Raw genomic sequence first — 21,914 nt, forward strand, 5'->3', positions numbered from 1 at the left:
CTGGGCCTCCTTTGGTAGAGTGCCCCCTCATATTTCCCCTTTCCTTTGGAAAAAAGAAGCCACAAAATGTGCATCCCTGATGTCTCCACACATAAACCAGATATAACAGCTTATTAATAACACAGAGATATACAAAAGAGTCGGCTCCTAGGATGTTTTCAAATGGCTCAAATAGTCCAAGTGTGGTGGGGTCTCTGAGCTGATCTTGTTAATGTACTTGTCTATACTAACCACTTGCTTTGGGGGAAAAACCTGTTAAACTCCAAATATCTGCATTGCCACATCTGTTGCCACATAAAATGCATTTATCACAACATAGTTTTGTTATGCTGATTTGGGAGCAGTGGGAAAGTTCCAGAAGATAGTAAGTTTGTCATAAGTGCTGGGAACATTGATTTAAAAATGGTCCCTTTTTGCATTTACTGGCTCAACGAGCCTTTCTTCTGTCTTCCTATATCTGTGTCTTTGGAACTAAATGCAATGTTTTGATATATTTTGTAACATTTTGACAGAGTTTTTGTTTCATGTGCAGGTAGATGCTTGTCCGGATTACGGTGAGCATTCTTCACTCCATCACTGTGTTGCCATGGTTTTGTTAAGCCGTTTGTTGCCAGGCAGTGAGTGCCTAGCTCATGAGCTCCTGTTGGGCCTTGTCTTCAATCCAAAACTGATTCCGTAAGTTTCTCTCCCTTGCACCTCCCCCACCCCCTTCCCCGTTGCTTCCCTTGAATAACCCAATTTCTATTGATGAACTTGAGGCACAGAGAAACCATTTGGGAAAGAAGGAAAAAAAGGTATAGGGAAGAATTTGGGTAAAATAACCTAAGGAAAAAAGTAGACCTTGTTCTATGCCCTCTCATGTTTTCATTGGGCTTTCTATTACTGTCAAATCTTTGGACAAGTTGAGTTCTAGGCACATGCTCTTCCTCAAACACAACATCCTAGAAGTACTTTTGTTTGCATGCCACAGCCAGCCTAAGTGATGGGGTGGGGTTAAAATCTCAGGAGGTCGTAGATGAGGCAGCTGAAAGCTGAAAATCACCTGCAGAATCATTTCATGCTTTTTGAGATGTTCCTATGAGGTGTCCTCATACCTGGGAGCATTTCCCCATCAATTCTCCGTAGAATTTCAAGTGTCAGCATTTTCCCACTTCCAAGTCCAAGTTGCTGACTTCTTAGTAAATGATTCTGCCGATGTATTGTCGAAGGCTTTCACGGCCGGAATCACTGGGGTGCTGTGTGGTTTCCGGGCTGTATGGCTGTGTTCTAGCAGCATTCTCTCCTGACGTTTCGCCTGCATCTGTGGCTAGCATCCTACTATCAGATCCTCTGAAGATGCCAGCCACAGATTCAGGTGAAACGTCAGGGGAGAATGCTTCTAGAACACGGCCATACAGCCCGGAAACCACACAGCACCTCAGATTCTGCCGATATTTGGATACTTCCATATGTGTAAAATGGAATTAGAAGAAATAGAATAAATCAATTTAAAGTCAAGTTTTTAAAAATTCAATGCCAGTCAATGTGATGATGGTCTGTCAGTGGCTATAAATTATGGTAAAGGCAGCATGCTCAAAATCAGTAGCCTTTTAATACTAGATGCTTGACACATACAAGAGGGAATAATAAATATATCCTGATGGGAACTGAATTGGCTGAGACAGAGACTGAATGAGTTTTTGGGGTTGCATTAGGAAACTGAATGAAAATGTCAACCCAGTATGTGTCAGCTGTGAAGAAGGAAAACTTCATACTAGTAATTAATAGGAAGAAGAATGTGCCATTGAATCTCAACTAACTCACAGCAACTCTAGCCATCAGGTGTCCAACACAAGAGATGAGCAGAGATTTGCCGAAGTACAGAAGAGAAAAACCAGGATGATTAAGGGTTTGGAGAGTCTGGGACTTTTCAGTTTGGAAAAAGAAAGATGATTGAGGGAGAAAATGACAGAGGTTTATAACATTTAGTGTGGGGTGGAGCTAGTGAATGGAGGAAGCTTTTTCTTCCCCCCTTCCCCCAATACTATTGAAAATCCAGGCCACTCAATTAAATTATTGGCAAACAGGTTCAAGACTGACAAAAGAAAAACTCTTCTTTACTCAGAGAGTTAAAAAAAACCTGTTGAATGCAGTGCCTGGGGAGGTGGTGATGACCATAAGCATAGATAGTTTTGAAAGAGTGTTAGATAGATTCATGAAGGAGAGGTCCACTAATAACTGCTAGCCATAGTGACTGTGAAGGGAGCCTCCATATACAGAGAGGAAGCAGTGCTGAGAGGCCGCAGCAGGGAAGATCTTGACCTCTATGCCCTAAGAGCCAGCATGCTGTAGTGGTTAAGAGTGGCAGACTCTAATCTGAAGAATTGCATTTGATCCTCCACATGTATCCAGCTAGGTGACCTTGGGCTAGCCACAGTTCTTTCAGAACTCTCTCTGTCCCACCTTTCTCACATGGTTTCTTTTGTGGGGAGAGGGGAGGTGATTGTAAGAAGCTTTGAGATTCTTTAGAGAAAAGTGGGATATAAAACCCAGCTCTTCTTTGCTCCCCACCCCCCCACCCCCGGGCAACACACTGGCATTTGTCTTAAACAGGATGCTGGACTAGGTGGGCCGCTGTCTGGTCTACTTATGCTCAGCCACCTTATACATTCTTAACTATCGGTGTGATGTCCTGTTTTTGAGCTCCCCACAGTTTCCCTTCTAGTCATTTTTGCTGAAGATGGAATGCTAGACTAGATTGACCTCTAGTGTTAATCCAGGAAGGCAACAATTACATTCTCGCAGCACATTTTAAATATCAGAAAATGTTGGCAAGAGGTTGGCATCCTGCTGCATCTTTATTGGTGATCAGGGGAGAGCTAGTGCATTGTGTTGGGGATTACTTCTGTGCTGTAGGAAATAGCAGCGTGCCCCTCTTGATTAGTAAAGGAGAAGTGCCAACATTTATCATCCTTTTTTTTTCAACAGTGAAGGCCAAGCAGGGGGGCCAGAAGCTGCTGACTTCTCAGATATCCTGCACCTGGGCTCAAGGACCAAGCTGACGCAACCAGGTTCTGTGGCTTCCATTTCTCCCCACCCCAGTCGTGGAGACTTGCTGAAAGAAGCTTACCAACATCTCCCATTTATCCAGGGTTGCTACCTCTCTCATTTTGTTTACTTGGAGCGTGCACTTGCTCGCTCCAGAGATGCATATCAAGGAAGAACTCACCTTATCCAATCCATGCTTCTTCCGGTGGTCAGAGGTCCCATCCTACCTTCTGATTGGCCTTTCCTTCCACTTATCAGCCTTTATAACAAAGTGACTGGTGCAGAAACCAAGTGGGCTGTTGTGAACTCGTTTCCTGTGGATCTGGTGAACATTGTGACCCAGAGCTTGCAGTGGATCCTCCTCTTGGAGACCTGGAGAGCTAGGATTCTTCAGGGAATCTCAGCTGCAGCCAAACTTTCAAGACTTATGTGTATCTTCCTCACAGGCAGTGACTTATTCTTGGAAAGTGCTGTCCATTGTTACACAGCTGCTCTTCTCTCTCTTTATTGCTCCAACAAAGTCTTGGACTCCTTGAAGTTGGATGCTCCCCTCCCTGGTTTAGCTTCTTTCTATGACCTCTACATCAATCTCCTAGAACAGTTTGAAGGTGTCTCCTTTGGAGATCCCCTCTTTGGAGTCTTTGTGCTTCTTCCTTTACAAAGGCGGTTCAATGTCCAATTAAGGATGGCTGTCTTTGGAGAGCATGTAAGCACCTTGCGGGCGCTGGGAGTTCCACTCCAACAGGTAGGTCACAGGTGTATTCCTTGATGGGCTGTTTGTTCAACCACTGAAATATATTTGTGTCTTTATTTTAAAAGTGTATATCTGACTTCCTCTGCTTCCAGGCAGAGTTAAAGAACAATAAAAAATGAAGCACAGCAAGGTTTCAGTTGATGTGTGGATAGTGCCAGATCCTCAGTGGGTTGTCTGTTTGCTTTACTCTGCACCTGATTATGGTTCACTTTACTGCATGCATGCAGGGGTCTGCATTTGCAAACTGTAACCCTTTCATTTCATAAATAGATTTCATAAACTTAGATCAGTTAGTGTTAAATCACATTGAGATATCCATTGTGTGTAAGTCGCATCATGAGGTCAGTATTGTCTGCTTTGACTGGCAGCAGCTATCCAGAGTCTCAGGGAAAGGGATTCCACATCACCTGTTATGCAGTCTTTTTAACTGGAGCTGCCAGGAGGCTGAATTTAGGACCTTTAGGAATTTAGCCCTGTGATGCATGTGAGTCCCTCTCTGCATTATTTATCATACACAAACCTTCTATAGAGTTACTTCTTCTCTACCCTGAATTCAGGCAAACCCCATCCTCTAGCTACTGGGACCTTGGGCTGCTCCTGATCCTGGGATGTTGCTTCCTCTGCTTTGCTAATTATTATGGATCAAGTCCATTTTTCTTTTGTGAAGAGAATATTTCAGGAAAAGTGAAGTTTCTTTCTTGATTTTGCTGTAGTTTCCTATACCTTTGGAGCTGTACCTTTCCCCGCCCGAGGACAACCTGAAACTAGTAAAGCTGTACTTCCAGACACTGGTCACAGGTGTCTTGCGGCAGAACTGGTGCCCTGTGCTTTACGTGGTTGCTGTGGCTCATGTGAACAGCTTCATTTTCTCTCAGGAAAGCACAACACAGGTATGTGGCAATCTTTCAGTAAAAGAAAGAAGACTGGCTTTGCTGTGTCCTGTTCCTGCTGTGCAGATGTCCTCCCTGTGCTGATCCCATGTCTTTCTGCTTGTGCTAGTGTTGAAATTGGATTCATCATGCAGGAAAAGAAATTCCACCTCAGTGTTAGCAAGAGCTTCCTGTTAGTAAGGGCTGTTCGACAGTGGGATACACTGCCTCAGAGTGTGGTGGAGTCTCCTTCTTTAGAGGTTTTTAAACTGAGGCTGGATGGCTATCTGACTGGAGTGCTTTGATTGTGTATTCTTATATAGCAGTGGGTTGGACTGGATGGCCCTTGTTTCTCTTCCAAGTCTATGATTCTATGAAAGCAAGTGACTTTTAAGCTAGGAAGTTTTGTGGGGTTTTTATTTTATTACATTATTTGAAGTTTGCCTTTCCCACTGGGACTCAGGATGGATTACACAGAATGAGTCGATACTATTTATAAGATGGTACATTCCATAAACAATGAAATAGGATTTGAGTTGTAGAACCAACCAGAAGTCTAAAAAACAGAACTGAGGCAATGTAAAGGATTCAATGGTGTTGATGTTCAGGACAGCCGCCTGGCCTTGACTGAATTCCATAACCCGGGCGATGGGCCAGCATCTGCGGCGGAGACTCTGGCGGAGACCTTATCTCTGCGAGAGAGATGAGAACTCCGTTCCCATGGGAATCCGGGAGGGGGGATGGGATGGACAGAGTTATAACCTGTGCTTCTGGCGGGAGACTCTATTCCTGCCACGTCGTGTACGTGAGCTTTCTAGGATGTCTGAATAAACGGTCTTTTACACCAAAAAGCCTTTTATTTCTGCTTCTATGGAATTCCTTACATTGTGGCAGGAATCCTAGTTCATCTATCTCCCCAGTGCAACGGACCTCTGGTGTCTCGGCATGGAGAGGTTGAATATTCCTGAATCTGTGGAAGGTGCGGTAGCCCCCAAAGAGGGCTCCGAGCTTTCCCTTATGGATTTGGAGGAACCGGCGGGAGAACGGGTCTCGCTGGTAACTCTTTCCCGTCCTCGTATCAACACGAGTCTTCCCTTACTCCGTTGGGACGAGGGACGAGGAGACGATCATGTGGACTTGCATGAGTCGTTTGGGGCGCTGTCTATGGATCGAGCGCCTGTGGATCGGATATCTGCCCGTTTCCGTGTGGATTACAAACCTCAGATGCAACCTGTCACGGAGGAGACGGGCCTGACCACCTTTCATGCGGCAACACAGGAGTCCATTGAACGATTCCTGGACTCGTATTTTGGTGATGCTCCCAAGAATCCACCGTGGCATAGCACTGGGGCCCGTCCTAAGACCACCGTTGAAACCGGGACTATATCGGGGATTGGGAGGGGTATCCGTACCAGCTTCCGATCGGACCCCCCAGATCCCGGATCAGCAGCTGCACCTGAGGCGCCCCGTGGAGCCGCCGGTGGACACGAGGTGCTGCATTCTGATGAAGAGGAATCCGAAGAAAGCCTGCCTTCCCATCCGGATCTATTCCCCCTCCCGTCAAAAGAGAGCTGGGATGAGGAAGTGGGCCGACTGCGAGATGCCCAGGAAGCATGGGCCCATGAACGCCAGCTATGGGAAGAGGAACGAGAGCAGCTGCAGCAAGAGCGTGAAAACCTGCAAAAAGACCGGGAACAGCAGCGCAAAGAAATCCAACTCGAATTGGACCGTGCCAAAGACGCGCTGCAACGGCAATATGTGCAGAATCTATCAGTCCATGATAAGGTCCTGGAACACTCCAAACTGGACTTAGAGCGTCAACGCGAAAGCGTTAAGGCCATGCGTACGCAAAGTGAACTAACTGCAGCTATTCAACGAGACGAACTGGCCAAACTGGAACGAGAGAAAGCAGCTTTGCATGCGCACCAGGATGCCTTGACTCGCAAGGAGAGAGACTTAGCCGCCTTGGAAAAGGAGCTGAAGAAGCAGCAGGACAAGATGCCCCAAGTTGGAGTCTACGCTGTCACTGGTACAGCCAACGCCAGAGGGGCGACGCTGCTGGGTCCTGCTACTCGCGCATCTGCCACCTTCCAAAGACCTGCTCCCACCAGAACACCAGCGGCACCGGCGTTGGTGCCCCCACCTCCACCGATTCCGGCCCTCCCTGCGCCGCTGCCTCAACCTGCGCAACCGCCGCCCCAGCGGGCGCCAAGGGCCGTGGAGAGAGGATATTACAGACCTCCAATACCTGCCCGTTTCGATGGGACCGCTTCCAAACTCCCCTACTTCATCCTACAACTCGATGCCCACATGGAGGACTATGACGATTTGTACCGGTCTGAACGCGAAAAAATACGGGACATCGGTTCCGTCTTGGATGGAGCGGCAGCCGACTGGTTTGTGACTCTTTTTGATCTGCAAGGGGAGGATACTCGCACGGTGCCTGCGTTCCTCCAAGCCTTAAGGGCTCGCTTCCAAGATCCGGGTGCTGAAAATGAAGCCATCCGCACCATCAAATCTATTCAGCAAGGCAACCGCTCGTTTGCAGAATTTGCCCGTGAATTTCGTGCGGCGGCTGCTCGACTCCCTCCTGAGTGGCCTGAGCGCATGAAATGTGAATACTTCTCGGACGCCGTCGACGGCAAACTGCGTGAAACGGTGTTCCTTATTCGGATCCCCCGCACTATTGCTGATTGGATCGAATTAGGATCTCAAGTGGCGTCTCGTTTGGATTACGCTCGTGCCGGGGGCCGCCCACGCCCAAAACCCGCCGCTACGACCACCGCTGCGACTCGCAAGCCAAGCCCAGCAGCCTCTACCGAAACCACCTCCGAGCGCCGTCGCCGTCTGGGATTGTGTCTTTACTGCGGAGGACCGGGTCATCTAGCTGCCAACTGCCCGAAAAAACAGAAGCCAACCGCTCCGGCCGCGCGCACCCCATCTGCCAAGCCACCACGCAAATCCGGGCCGCCCCCAACGGGCTCGTCTAAGGCGGTTACCGAAGGCGACCCAGAGGAGGGGGAAGCAGCTGTTTGCCTCTCTTCAGCCCCCATGGATATGGGTTCGACTCCAGATGCGGTGAGTGAAGGCAGCGCTCCCATTACGATTCAAGCGATTCTGGCCAACCCCGCTAAGCACACTCGTATTATAGCCTCAGCCCTTGTAGATTCTGGGTGCTCCCATTGTTTAATACGGCCCCAGGTGGCGGAGGAACTTGGACTAGACCGAGTCCCCCTGGCTAAGCCCATACCGTTCACCCAAATGGACGGCAGCCCTCTCGGGGCCGAAGGACCGGCCCAGTTCAAAACGCAACCGGTCCTCCTCCGCTGCGCTGACCATTGGGAGAAAATTAGTTTTATTCTGGCGCCGGTGGCCAAACATTCCATAGTCCTGGGCATGCCATGGTTGTTGTTGCATGAACCAAAATTCATTTGGAAAGAAAGGATCTTAGAATTCACTGACCCTCCCTGCGGAGAACACATGAATTGGGGGGAAAACTCACCTCCTAATGACATACCCCCCCCCCTGGCTTCGTCAGCGGTGCACGCTCTAATTGCTCCCGAATCTACCGGCATTCCACCGGCTTACCAAGATTTAGCCAGAGTATTTCAGGAGCAAGAATGCGATCAATTGCCACCCCATAGAGACACTGACTGCAAAATCGTATTACAGCCAGGGGCTCAACTGCCCAAGGGTAGAATCTACCGCATGAGTCCCAATGAGGAGAAGGAACTTCGTGCCTTCTTAGACAAGAACCTTGCTCGCGGGTTCATACGACGAGCTACCAAACACACACATGCTGCTCCTGTATTATTTGTTAAAAAAAAGGACGGGTCTTTAAGGCTCTGCACGGATTACCGAGGACTCAATGCGGTTTCCCTGTCCAATAAATACCCTTTGCCATTAATCAAGGACCTTTTAGATGCATTGGGCAAGGGACGCATTTTTACTAAGTTGGACTTAAGAGAAGCTTACTACAGGGTCAGGATTGCGGAAGGCTATGAACATTTGACTGCATTTAACACAAAATTTGGACAGTATGAATACTTAATAATGCCATTCGGGTTAAGTGGGGCCCCCGGAGCTTTTATGGCCCTTATCAACGAAGTTCTACATGATTTATTATACAAACCATGGAGGAGCATGAAGCCTTGGTTCGGGAAGTATTAAAACGCTTGCTCAACAACTCCCTCTTTGCCAAACTTTCTAAATGTTGTTTCCACCAAACCTCTATCGACTATTTGGGTTACCGGATCTCTTCCGAGGGGCTAAAAATGGATCCTGCTAAGATTGAAGCAGTCCTCCAATGGCCTGCCCCTACCAATCGGAAGGAACTCCAATCTTTCCTAGGGTTTGCTAATTTCTATCGTGACTTTATACCCCAATTCGCTGAACTGACTCTCCCACTCACAGACCTCTTACGCACTAAGGGTAAAGACCCACAGGCTGCTAAGCCCGGGGCCCCCCTTTCCTGGTCTAAAGAATGTCAGATAGCCTTTCAACATTTAAAATCAGCTTTTACTACCGAACCTATCCTAAAACACCCTGACCCAGATCTTCCTTTTGTGGTTCACGTGGATGCCTCGGACAAAGCGCTTGGTGCAGCCCTGTTGCAGAGAAATAAAGATGATAGGCTGGTTCCGTGTGCTTATTTATCAAAGAAATTCTCCGGTGCTGAGCTCAACTGGACTGTAGGGGATAAAGAGACTGCGGCCATCAAAGTAGCACTTTCCACTTGGCGCCACTGGCTGGAGGGGGCTAAACACCCCTTTCAAGTTTGGTCGGACCACAAGAACTTGGCCGCCCTTTCCACCCCCCTCAAGATGTCTGCAAAACAACTCCGTTGGGCCGATTTCTTTTCTCGTTTCTCTTTCACTGTCCATTTTTTCCCCGGAAAAACCAATAAACTGGCTGATGCGCTCTCGCGCCTGCCCGGGGAGGGGGGTGGAGCTGCCTTACGGGATATCCCGCGCACTGTTCTCTCCCCCTCCCAATTGGGGCTGGCTGTACCTCGATCTCAGACGTCCACTCCTCCTTCTCCACCCATTCCCAGCCTGGTCTCTCCTTTCCTACGAGAACTCGAGGAGGCGGGGCTGCGCGAGCCACCAGCGGAGGAAGGTGACTCCCAATTACGCCTGGAGAATGGTGTTTGGCGGCGGGGGGATTGTTGGTACGTGCCTCCCCCCCTCCGTAAGCAGGTTCTCGAGGCCTGTCATGATGCCCGCTCGGCTGGACATTTTGGCTTCCTTAAGACTCTGCATTTGGCCCGCCGTCAATTTTGGTGGCGCGCGATGCGCAAAGACATTGAGACATATATCAAAGGTTGCTCTGTTTGTGCGGAAGCCAAATCCGTTCCGGGAAAACCCCATGGTCTGTTGAAGCCTCTCCCGGTGGCCTCCCGCCCCTGGGAAGTCATCTCCATGGATTTTATTACGGATTTGCCAGAAAGTTAAGGCAACACGGTCTTGTGGGTGGTGGTGGACTTATTTTCTAAACAAGCCCATTTCATCCCATGTGCTTCCATCCCCTCCGCTCCTAAGTTAGCGCGTCTGTTCATTCAGCATATTTATCGTCTACACTCCGCCCCCGTTAAGGTGGTCTCCGACCGCGGGCCCCAATTCATTTCAAAGTTCTGGAAAGCTTTCCTGGGCTTGTTGGGGGCCGCCCCGGCAATTGCCGCCCCCTACCACGTTCAAAGTGACGGTGAGTCGGAGAGAACGAACAGAACCCTGGAGCAGTATTTACGTTGTTACACCAACTATCACCAAGACAACTGGTGCGAGTTAATTCCGTTTGCAGAATACGCCTATAATAATGCGGTTCATAGCAGTACAAAAAAAACCCCCTTCGAAATTGTGTCTGGTCGATCCTTCCCTCCGTTGCCGCAACTACCTGCGGAAGCGTTGAATCCTCCGGAGTTCCAACAGTGGATTTCATCTCTGGCCGAGGGGTGGAAAACGGTCCAGACCGCCTTACAGCAGGCTAAAGACTCCCAAAAACTTCAAGCGGATAAGCACCGCTCGGATTTCCCTTTACGTGTGGGCGCCTGGGTGTATTTATCTACCAAAAATCTCAGAGACGTACATAAATTTTCAAAACTGGGCAAAAGATTCGTGGGACCTTTTAAGATTACTAAAGTGATTAATGATGTCACTGCCCGATTGGACTTGCCTAATTCTCTAAGTAATATCCATCCTGTCTTTCATTCCAGTTTGCTCAAGGAGGCTCCCGTTTCCGATGCCTGGCACGACCCGCCGGAGAGACCCCCGCCGACTATAATTGATGGCCACAAGCATTACGAAATTGACGCCATCCTGGACTCTCGTTTTAATCGCAAACGCTTGCAATATTTAGTCTCTTGGGTGGGATATTCCTCTGGGTATAATCAATGGGTCTATTCCGAAAATATTGACGCCCCTGCCCTCATTTCTGCTTTTCACCGCACCTTTCCGCACAAACCTGGGGGGGAGAAGTTTTCTTTAAGGGAGGCAGAGTGTAAAGGATTCAATGGTGTTGATGTTCAGGACAGCCGCCTGGCCTTGACTGAATTCCATAACCCGGGCGATGGGCCAGCATCTGCGGCGGAGACTCTGGCGGAGACCTTATCTCTGCGAGAGAGATGAGAACTCCGTTCCCATGGGAATCCGGGAGGGGGGATGGGATGGACAGAGTTATAACCTGTGCTTCTGGCGGGAGACTCTATTCCTGCCACGTCGTGTACGTGAGCTTTCTAGGATGTCGGGGGTGGGGGGGGGGGGGGGTGGGTGGGGGGGTGGGGGGGTGGGTGGGGGGGGGGGGGGGGGGGGGGGGGGGGGGGGGGGGGGGGGGGGGGGGGGGGGGGGAGAAGTTTTCTTTAAGGGAGGCAGAGTGTAAAGGATTCAATGGTGTTGATGTTCAGGACAGCCGCCTGGCCTTGACTGAATTCCATAACCCGGGCGATGGGCCAGCATCTGCGGCGGAGACTCTGGCGGAGACCTTATCTCTGCGAGAGAGATGAGAACTCCGTTCCCATGGGAATCCGGGAGGGGGGATGGGATGGACAGAGTTATAACCTGTGCTTCTGGCGGGAGACTTTATTCCTGCCACGTCGTGTACGTGAGCTTTCTAGGATGTCTGAATAAACGGTCTTTTGCACCAAAAAGCCTTTTATTTCTGCTTCTATGGAATTCCTTACATTGTGGCAGGAATCCTAGTTCATCTATCTCCCCAGTGCAACGGACCTCTGGTGTCTCGGCATGGAGAGGTTGAATATTCCTGAATCTGTGGAAGGTGCGGTAGCCCCCAAAGAGGGCTCCGAGCTTTCCCTTATGGATTTGGAGGAACCGGCGGGAGAACGGGTCTCGCTGGTAACTCTTTCCCGTCCTCGTATCAACACGAGTCTTCCCTTACTCCGTTGGGACGAGGGACGAGGAGACGATCATGTGGACTTGCATGAGTCGTTTGGGGCGCTGTCTATGGATCGAGCGCCTGTGGATCGGATATCTGCCCGTTTCCGTGTGGATTACAAACCTCAGATGCAACCTGTCACGGAGGAGACGGGCCTGACCACCTTTCATGCGGCAACACAGGAGTCCATTGAACGATTCCTGGACTCGTATTTTGGTGATGCTCCCAAGAATCCACCGTGGCATAGCACTGGGGCCCGTCCTAAGACCACCGTTGAAACCGGGACTATATCGGGGATTGGGAGGGGTATCCGTACCAGCTTCCGATCGGACCCCCCAGATCCCGGATCAGCAGCTGCACCTGAGGCGCCCCGTGGAGCCGCCGGTGGACACGAGGTGCTGCATTCTGATGAAGAGGAATCCGAAGAAAGCCTGCCTTCCCATCCGGATCTATTCCCCCTCCCGTCAAAAGAGAGCTGGGATGAGGAAGTGGGCCGACTGCGAGATGCCCAGGAAGCATGGGCCCATGAACGCCAGCTATGGGAAGAGGAACGAGAGCAGCTGCAGCAAGAGCGTGAAAACCTGCAAAAAGACCGGGAACAGCAGCGCAAAGAAATCCAACTCGAATTGGACCGTGCCAAAGACGCGCTGCAACGGCAATATGTGCAGAATCTATCAGTCCATGATAAGGTCCTGGAACACTCCAAACTGGACTTAGAGCGTCAACGCGAAAGCGTTAAGGCCATGCGTACGCAAAGTGAACTAACTGCAGCTATTCAACGAGACGAACTGGCCAAACTGGAACGAGAGAAAGCAGCTTTGCATGCGCACCAGGATGCCTTGACTCGCAAGGAGAGAGACTTAGCCGCCTTGGAAAAGGAGCTGAAGAAGCAGCAGGACAAGATGCCCCAAGTTGGAGTCTACGCTGTCACTGGTACAGCCAACGCCAGAGGGGCGACGCTGCTGGGTCCTGCTACTCGCGCATCTGCCACCTTCCAAAGACCTGCTCCCACCAGAACACCAGCGGCACCGGCGTTGGTGCCCCCACCTCCACCGATTCCGGCCCTCCCTGCGCCGCTGCCTCAACCTGCGCAACCGCCGCCCCAGCGGGCGCCAAGGGCCGTGGAGAGAGGATATTACAGACCTCCAATACCTGCCCGTTTCGATGGGACCGCTTCCAAACTCCCCTACTTCATCCTACAACTCGATGCCCACATGGAGGACTATGGCGATTTGTACCGGTCTGAACGCGAAAAGAAATCTGAGACGCCGGTTCCGTCTTGGATGAAGCGACGGCCCGACTGGTTTTGTGACTCTTTACGGTCTGCAAGGGGATTTCGCTTCACGCGGTGCCTCAAGTTACTCCAAACCTTAAGGGCTAAGCACCGAGATCCGGGTGCTGAAAATGAAGCCGTAAAAGCATCAAATCTATTCAGCAGGCGGCAACTTCTCGTTTACCCAGAATTTGCCCGTGAATTTAGATGCGTGACTGCTGGAGAGCTCCCTCCTGAGTGGCCTGAGCTATAAAGAATGTGAATACTTCTCGGACGCCGTCGGCCAGTAAACTGCGTGAAGCGGTGTGTTCCTTGACCGGATCCCCCGCTTTATTGCTGATTGGATCGAATTAGGATCGCAAAGTGGCGTCTCGTTTGGATTACTTCGTGCGGGGGGCCGCCCGCTGCCCAAAACCAGCCGCTTCGATACCGCTTCGACTTCATAAGCCAAGCCCAGCAGCCTCTACCGAAACCACCTCCGGTAGCGCATTAGCCGTCTGGGATTGTGTCTTTACTGCGGAGGACCGGATGTCTAGCTTCCACCGGCCCGAAAAAACAGAAGCCAACCGCATGCGACCGCTTGTCGCACCCCATCTGTTAAGCCACCGCGCCAAATCCGGGCCGCCCCCAACGGCCTCGTCTAAAGCGGTTACCGAAGGCGACCCAGAGGAGGGGGAAGCAGCTGTTTGCCTCTCTTCAGCCCCCATGGATATGGGTTCGAAGCTCCAGATGCGGTGAGTGAAGGCAGAAGCGCTCCCATTACGATTCAAGCGATTCTGGCCAACCCAGCTAAGCACACTTTCATTATTATAGCCTCAGCCCTTGTAGATTCTGGGTGCTCCCATTGTTTTAATACGGCCCCAGGTGGCGGGGAGGAACTTCGGACTAGACCGAGTCCCCCTAGCTGAAAGCCCATGCCGTTCACCCAAATGGTGGCCAGCCCTCTCGAGGGCGAAGGACCGGCCCAGTTCAAAATAGCGGTCCTCCTCGGCTGCGCCTGACCATTGGGAGAAAGGTGGTTTTATTCTGGCGCCGGTGGCTAGGCATTTCCATAGTCCTGGGCATGCCATGCGTTGTTGTTGCATGAACCAAAATTCATTTGGAAAGAAAGGATCTTGGGAATTCACTGAAAGCCACTCCCTCGCGGAGAACACATGAATTAGAGGGAAAACTCACCTCCTAATGACATACCCCCCCCCTGGCTTCGTCAGCGGTGCACGCTCTAATTGCTCCACGAATCTACCCGGCGTTTCACCGGCTTACCAAGATTTATTGAGTGTTCCAGGAACAAGAGAATGCGATCAATTACCACCCCATAGAGAACCTGACTGCAAAGTAGTATTACAGCCAGGGAACCAACTGCCCAAGGGTAGAATCTACCGCATGAGTCCCAATGAGGAGAAGGAACCCATTGCGCTGCTTAGACAAGAACCTTGCTTTCCTTGAGGTTCATCTGACGAGCTACCAAACGCACACATGCTGCTCCTGTAGTATTTGTTAAAAGGGCCAGGTCTTTAAGGCTCTACACGCAGTTACCGAGGACTCAATGCGGTTTCCCTGTCCAATAAATACGCTTTGCCATTAATTAAGGGACGCTTTTGGATGCATTTGGGCGAGGGGCGGCATTTTTACTAAGGGTGGACTTAAGAGAAGCTTACTACAGGGTCAGGATTGCGGAAGGCTATGAACGATTTGACTGCGTTTTCACTACAAGAGAAATTTGGACAGTATGGAATGCTTAATAGTGCCATTCGGGTTAAGTGGGGCCCCCGGAGACTTTATAGCCCTTATCAGCGAAGTTCTACATGATTTATTATACAAACCATGGAGGAGCATGAAGCCTTGGTTAGGGAAGTGATAAAACGCGGCAGCAACAACTCCCTCTTTGCCAAACTTTCTAAATGTTGTTTCCACCAAACCTCTACATCGACTATTTTGGGTTGCGGGTTCTCTTCCGAGGGGCTAAAAATGGATCCTGCTAAAGATTGAAGCAGTCCTCCAATGGCCTGCCCCTACCAATCGGAAGGAACTCCAATCAACTCTAGAGGTTTGCTTTAATTTCTATCGTGACTTTGCTACCCCAATTAGCTGAACCCGAGCTCTCCCACTCCACAGACCCACTCATGCGCACTAAGGGTAGAGACCCACCGGAAGAAACACTTCAAGCCCGGGAGTTTACTTTCCTGGTCTAAAAAAAGTCAGATGGGTCTTCAACATTTAAAATCAGCTTTTACTACCGAACCTATCCTAAAACACCCTGGCTTAGATCTTCCTTTTTGTGGTTCCGCGTGGATGCTACCGGACCGGCGCTTGGTGCAGCCTACTGTTGCAGAGAAATAAAGATGATAGGCTGGTTCCGTGTGCTTATTTATCAAAAGAAATTCTCCGGTGCTGAGCTCAACTGGACTGTAGGGGATAAAGAGACTACTGACCCATCAAGAAGTAGCACTTTTCACTTGGCGCCACTGGCTGGAGGGGGCTAAACACCCCTTTCAAGTTTGAGTCGGACCACAAGAACTTGGCAGCCCTTTCCACCCCCCTCAAGATGTCTGCCAAAACAACTCCGTTGGGCCCGATTTCTTTTCTTTCGTTTCTCTTTTCACTCTCCATTTTTTCCCCGGAAAAAACCAATAAACTGGCTGATGCGCTCTGGCGCCCTGCCCGGGGAGGGGGGTGGAGCGCTGCCTTACGGGATATCCCGCGCACTGTTCTCTCCCCACTCCCAGGTAGAACTGGCTGTACCCTCGATCTCAGAGCGTCCACTCATCAGCCTCCACCCATTCCCAGCCTGGTCTCTCCTTTCCCTCACGAGGAACTTCGAGGAGGCGAGGCTGCTTGAACCCACCAGCGGAGGAAGGTGACTCCCAATTCACCGCTTCTGGAGAATGGTGTTTTGCGGCGAGGGGATTGTTGATGCGTGCCTCCCCCCCTCCGTAAGCAGGTTCTCGAGGGCCTGTCATGATGCCAGCTAAAACGGACATTTAGGCTTCAGCCAAAGACTCTGCATTTGGCCCGCCGTCAATTTTGGTGGTAGCGTCATGCGCAAAGACATTGAGACATATATCAAAGGTTATGCTCTGATTGTGCGGAAGCCAAATCCGTTCGAAGAAAACCCCATGGTCTGTTGAAGCCTCTCCCGGTGGCCTCAGCCCCTGGGAAGTCATCTCCATGGATTTTATTCACGGATTTGCCAGAGAAGTTAAGGCAACCGCGATGCTTGTGGGTGGTGGTGGACTTATTTTCTAAACAAGCCCATTTCATCCCATGTGCTTCCATCCCCTCCGGCTCCTAAGTTAAGCTGGCGTCTGTTCATTCCAGCATATTTATAGATCTACACTCCGCCCCCGTTAAGGTGGTCTCCGACCGCGGGCCCCAATTCATTTCAAAGTTCTGGAAAGCTTTCCTGGGCTTGTTGAGGAGGCGCCAGCGGCTATTGCCGCCCCCTACCACGTTCAAAGTGGCGGTGAGTCGGAGAGAGCGAACAGAACCCTGGAGCGAGTATTTGCGTTGTTACACCAACTATCACCAAGGGCAACTGGTCGCGAGTTAATTCCGTTTACTCAGAATATCGCCTATAATGTCGCGGTTCATAGCAGTGCAAAGCCCTTCGAAATTGTGTCACCAATGGTCGATCCTTCCCTCCGTTGCCGCAGCTACCTGCGGAAGCGTTGAATCCTCCGGAGTTCCAGCAGTGGATTTCATCTCTGGCCGAGGGGTGGAAAGCGGTCCAGAGCCCGCCTTACCGCAGCAGACTAAAGACTCCCAAAGAAGAAACTTCAAAGCGGATAAGCACCGCTCAGATTTCCCTTTACGTGTAGGCGCCTGGGTGTATTTATCTGCCAAAAATCTCAGAAGCGTACATAAAATTTTTAAAACTGAGCAGGCAAAGATTCATTGGGACCTTTTAAGATTACTAAAGCGATCAATGATGTCACCGTCCGATTGGACTTGCCTAATTCTCTAAGTAATATCCATCCTGTCTTTCATTCCAGTTTGCTCAAGGAGGCTCCCGTTTCCGATGCCTAGCACGACCCGCCGGAGAGACCCCGCCCGACTATAATTGATGGCCAATACAAGCATTACGAATTAGACGCCATCCTGGACTCTCGTTTTAATCATAAGCGCTTGCAATATTTAGTCTCTTGCCAGGTGGGGATATTCCTCTGGGTATAATCAATGGGTCTATTCCGAAAATATTGGCGCCCCTACCCTCATTTCTGCTTTTCACCGCACCTTTCAACAAGCCCACCAGGGGGGGGAGAAGTTTTTTTTCCTTAAAAGGGGCAGAGTGTAAAGGATTCAATGGTGTTGATATTCAGGACAACCGCCTGGCGCCCGGTAGATTCCATAACCCGGGCGATGGGCCAGCATCTGCGGCGGAGACTCTGGCGGAGACCTTATCTCTGCGAGAGAGATGAGAACTCCGTTCCCATGGGAATCCGGGAGGGGGGATGGGATGGACAGAGTTATAACCTGTGCTTCTGGCGGGAGACTCTATTCCTGCCACGTCGTGTACGTGAGCTTTCTAGGATGTCTGAATAAACGGTCTTTTACACCAAAAAGCCTTTTATTTCTGCTTCTATGGAATTCCTTACAGGCAAAGCATCAGTGTAAACATAACACATCGAATAATTCAAAGTTACATAATAGGCTCCAACTAACATCAGACTAAACCCAGTAGTTTAGAACACAGTCCTTAATAATTTATCCAAGTAACTTCGAGAAGCATTTTGTACAGTGCTACAGTACAGTTCTTGCCTGCAAAGAAATGCTTTCTTGAACAATTCTGTTTTGCATAACTTGTGGAAAGCCAGAGGAGTGGGAGTCTTCCTGACCTCCTCAGTAGGGCTTTCCTCATGGTGGAGGCCGCAGTGGAGAAATTTTGCCCTTTTGCAGTCCTGCTCAGATGAGTGAAGTTGTTGTGGTGAAGCATAGGGAGAGAGGCAGCATGATGAATGTCATGTGTTTCACTGCCAGCACATGTTTCTAGAGTCTCCTGTCCAATCTCCTCCTTTGAAGAATTTTAAAATGTAGCGCAGAGAGCTGCAGCATCTTTATTCTTGCAGGAATCTCTCATGGAGTCTTGGTGGGAGGCAAAGTTATTTCAGAGAGAGTTCTAATATTTTCCCTGTGCCTTATGACATTTGCCGTCAGTGAGTAATGGACATGCAGTTTGACTTAGGTTTCCAGAAGGGGTCCAGCACTTTATTTTTTATTTATTTATTTATTTATTTATTAAACTTTTATACCGCCCCATCCTCCAGGGGCTCTGGGCGGTGTACAGCACAAAACATGGTAAAACAAGTCACTAAAATCTTTAAAACAGCGGTAACAAACATTAATAGTAATCCATAAAATAGCTTAAAACTCATAAAACAGCAAAAAACCATAATGCATGACAAAGTCCAGAGCCCCCCCAATTTAAAACCTACCCCCCATGAGGGATGGCGAGACCCCTCAATATGAGGGGACCCTGATGTAACTGCCCTAGGGGCAGGGCAGTAAGGGGGCACCATGTCAGCAGCTGGACACTCCAAAGGCCCGGTGGAACAACACAGTCTTACAGGCCCTGCGGAACTCACCCAGGTCCCGCAGGGCCCGGACAGCTGGAGGAAGGGTGTTCCACCAGGCCGGGGCCAGTGCCGTAAAGGTCCTGGCCCGCGTGGAGGCCAGCCGCATCATAGAGGGGCCGGGGGCCACCAGTAAGTTGGCCTCTGCAGTTCCCCACGTGGAAGGGTTGTACCAAAGACTGCAAGTAGCAAAATCCGAGCAAACCTCAAAGCTGCGGTCAACCCTTGCCTTCCCCTTTAACATTCTGCCCAGGGATTCCCAACTGAAACCATCTTGAGGGCCATTTACTATTACCTTGTGTTGTGCTTTGTTCACAGTGTGAGTTGTATGCTGTATATCACTGTAGTTTGAGGGAAAACGTGTGATTGTGAAAACTGTATTTCTGCTATAGAAGTCTATTTTATTGCATTGTACTGCAAATATATAAAACAATACAATTAAGCCATAAACAGGTGCCATTTCCATTCATACTGGTAATCTCAGAAAATAGAGGTTTTAAAAAAAATTATTTGCTTATGTCATTGGATTTTTATCCTACCCTTTATCCAAGGAGCTTTGGGTGGGGTTTGTCATCTCCCCATTCTTCAGTTTAGCAATCCTGTCATGTAAATGGAGCTGAAAGTGAGAGTGGGTGGCCACCCAGTCTGTGCTAGAGTACACTGGCTGTTTTGCATTTTGGGATTGCAAATATTGTTTTGCATGCTTCGTGTTGCTTCCCACTCTGTTGAACTGACGGACTATGCAGTAGTGGCAAGCCCTGTGATGCAATCCAGCACCCTCCTGTCTGTGCCACTGAAACTCAAGGAGAAACAGGGTGGTGCTCTGTTCCCGGGCATGTTAGGCACTGTACCAAACATTCTCCGCCTCATCGCAGCTCAACCCACTCGACAGTCAAGGAGTGTAGTTGTGGCAACAGTTCACGTATTGACTACACATCCAGGAATCTCATCCATGTAGGTCCGTTCGGCCTTTTTTCCCATGGCATAATTGCAGATAAGTTGGAACATGACGCTCCATGTGGAGGTACTTTATGGAGCCCTTCTGGGCTATAGGTTATGGCATATCAAATCACTTCGTATGCATGCCCTGGTCTATAGAACTGATGTGCCCAAAAGCTAGTCTATAGGAACAGCCTAAGAAGCCAAGATACATGTAGGCGCACCTTCACTGATCCTTCCGCCCATGCTACACCAGCCTCCACATGAGGGGAGGACAAAAACAGTTGACATGGAAGCAATAGAGATTTCAGCTGTTTCAGATTCAGTGTTGGCTGTGATCACAAAACTGGAGTGCCAGAACATCTCAGTTCTTGCTACCAGTGAAGCATTAAAGAGCTGAAGTCTAATGTTTTCTGTATTTTGTCTCAGGAGATTGATGTTTCCCGAAAAACCATGTTGCACAAGACCTGGCTCTTGGCAGATGAGGTAGGCTCTTGGCATCAGGTTTTCAACATTAATATTAATAATGGCATTGTACAGCTGCAGAATTATCATACTGTGTTTATGGGGTATGTCCGTGTATTCCTGGGCTCAGGGTTCTTGTGTCGACTTCTTTTTCCTGTTCAGACAAGCAGATCGAAGGAGTCATGGTGTCAGTAGGGAGGATGCAAAATTTCATAAGCACTCTGTTTTCGCTTTGCACAATTCCAGTTAGGGCTAAGAGCCAAACTGGTAAATCATCTTCCATGGGAACATGCATTTTCAATACAGGCTGAGACAGAGTGCACTTTTGGGCAGAAGGTCAGTAAGCAGAAACGTAAGCGTACTTGAAGGCAGTACTGCTTGCGTAATAGCTTGTGTAATACCTATTTATTTATTATATAAATTGACACAGAATGTAATATATAATGTATAATATATATTTATATAATACAATTTATTATACAAAGTAATACATTATATAACTAGTAATAAAGCGTGTTCTACGAAAAAAATACAACAGGCTCTGGAAAACTATCTACAGGAAATGGTGCAAACACTCAAAGTGTGCTTCCCCAAACACGCCAACTTTGCCAAGGAGGAACGGGTGGATGCCAGTGAAGATGGGAGAGTTCTCCCCATCTCCTTAGGCATCCCCTCCCCTGTTTGTAAAGGGTGGGAGCCAGCAGCCCTGAAAATGGAGAGCCTGTTGTGTGAAGAAACACAATGAGCTCTGGCAAGTGGGAACCGCAGATGGGGACTCAAGAGGACATTACTCCCACCTTTTTTTCTTTTTGTTTTTCCCCTTCTTCTCTGTGTCTCAGTCTCCAGCCTGCCACCCCTTCTCTTCATCTTCTCTATTTTTGCCCCATTACTGCACCTTTCTGCCCTCCTGCCCCAGCTCTCTATGTCTGGCCCCGTACCCCAGCTTTCTTTTTAACTTTCCGTCCTGCTCTGTCTTTCTGCCCCACTACCCCAACTCTGTTTTTGCCCACCCCAGCTCTGTCTGCTCACTTATTTCAGCTCTCCCTTTCTCTCTTCGTATCCAAACTCTCTTTTTTGTATGTTTCTGCTTCCTTACCCAAACTTTTGTTTTTTTCTTTCTGGCCATCTACCCCAGCTCTCTTTTTCTCTTTTATGCCTCTCCCCCACACACATTCTCCTTCTGTCCCTACTCCAACTCTCTCTTTCTGTCTTTCCCCTGCCCCACCACCCAATTCTTGATAGCTTGCCTCAACTTCTCTGGGCGGGTGTGGTGAGGCCTCTTTCCCTACAGCCCCCACTCTCACTGCTTCAGCCAAAGCTGTTCTGGGTGCGCCAAAGCCTTCCCCCCGCCCAAACAGCCTGAGCAGGATGGCCTGTTTAGTCCTGGCTGCTGCTGACTTATTTGAAAATTGGCTTGGGCAAAGAATAGTGAGGACCCCAGAGCTTTAAGAAGTGTTAACTACTGAGTGATAAGGTGTCTGGAAGTTGTAGTCCCATCAGCCACTCCGTACATGGGAAATGGTATCCTCTGGACTACATCTCCCAGAGTTCGTCACTTTTCTGGTTTGTTGTCAGGAACACGCTGCTCAGTTATAGTAAGAAATTGTATATAACATAATGTAATATATTTA

The 21,914-nt window shown here is 49.4% G+C and overlaps 1 protein-coding gene across 3 annotated transcripts in view; it reads left to right on the forward strand.

Annotated features, from left to right (window-relative positions):
* RPAP1 (RNA polymerase II associated protein 1) overlaps positions 1-21,914 on the forward strand; it is an 80,385-nt gene that overhangs the window by 57,459 nt on the left and 1,012 nt on the right. For all 3 annotated transcript variants that reach the window (XM_048486081.1, XM_048486082.1, XM_048486083.1), the window contains exons 21-24: positions 533-675; positions 2,968-3,772; positions 4,495-4,671; positions 20,248-20,304. In XM_048486081.1, the coding sequence (XP_048342038.1) occupies positions 533-675; positions 2,968-3,772; positions 4,495-4,671; positions 20,248-20,304 (1,182 nt within the window). The remainder of the gene's footprint in view (positions 1-532; positions 676-2,967; positions 3,773-4,494; positions 4,672-20,247; positions 20,305-21,914) is intronic.

Source organism: Sphaerodactylus townsendi, linkage group LG02 (genome assembly GCF_021028975.2).
Source record: "Sphaerodactylus townsendi isolate TG3544 linkage group LG02, MPM_Stown_v2.3, whole genome shotgun sequence".
In the NCBI taxonomy this organism is placed as follows: Eukaryota; Metazoa; Chordata; class Lepidosauria; order Squamata; family Sphaerodactylidae; genus Sphaerodactylus; species Sphaerodactylus townsendi.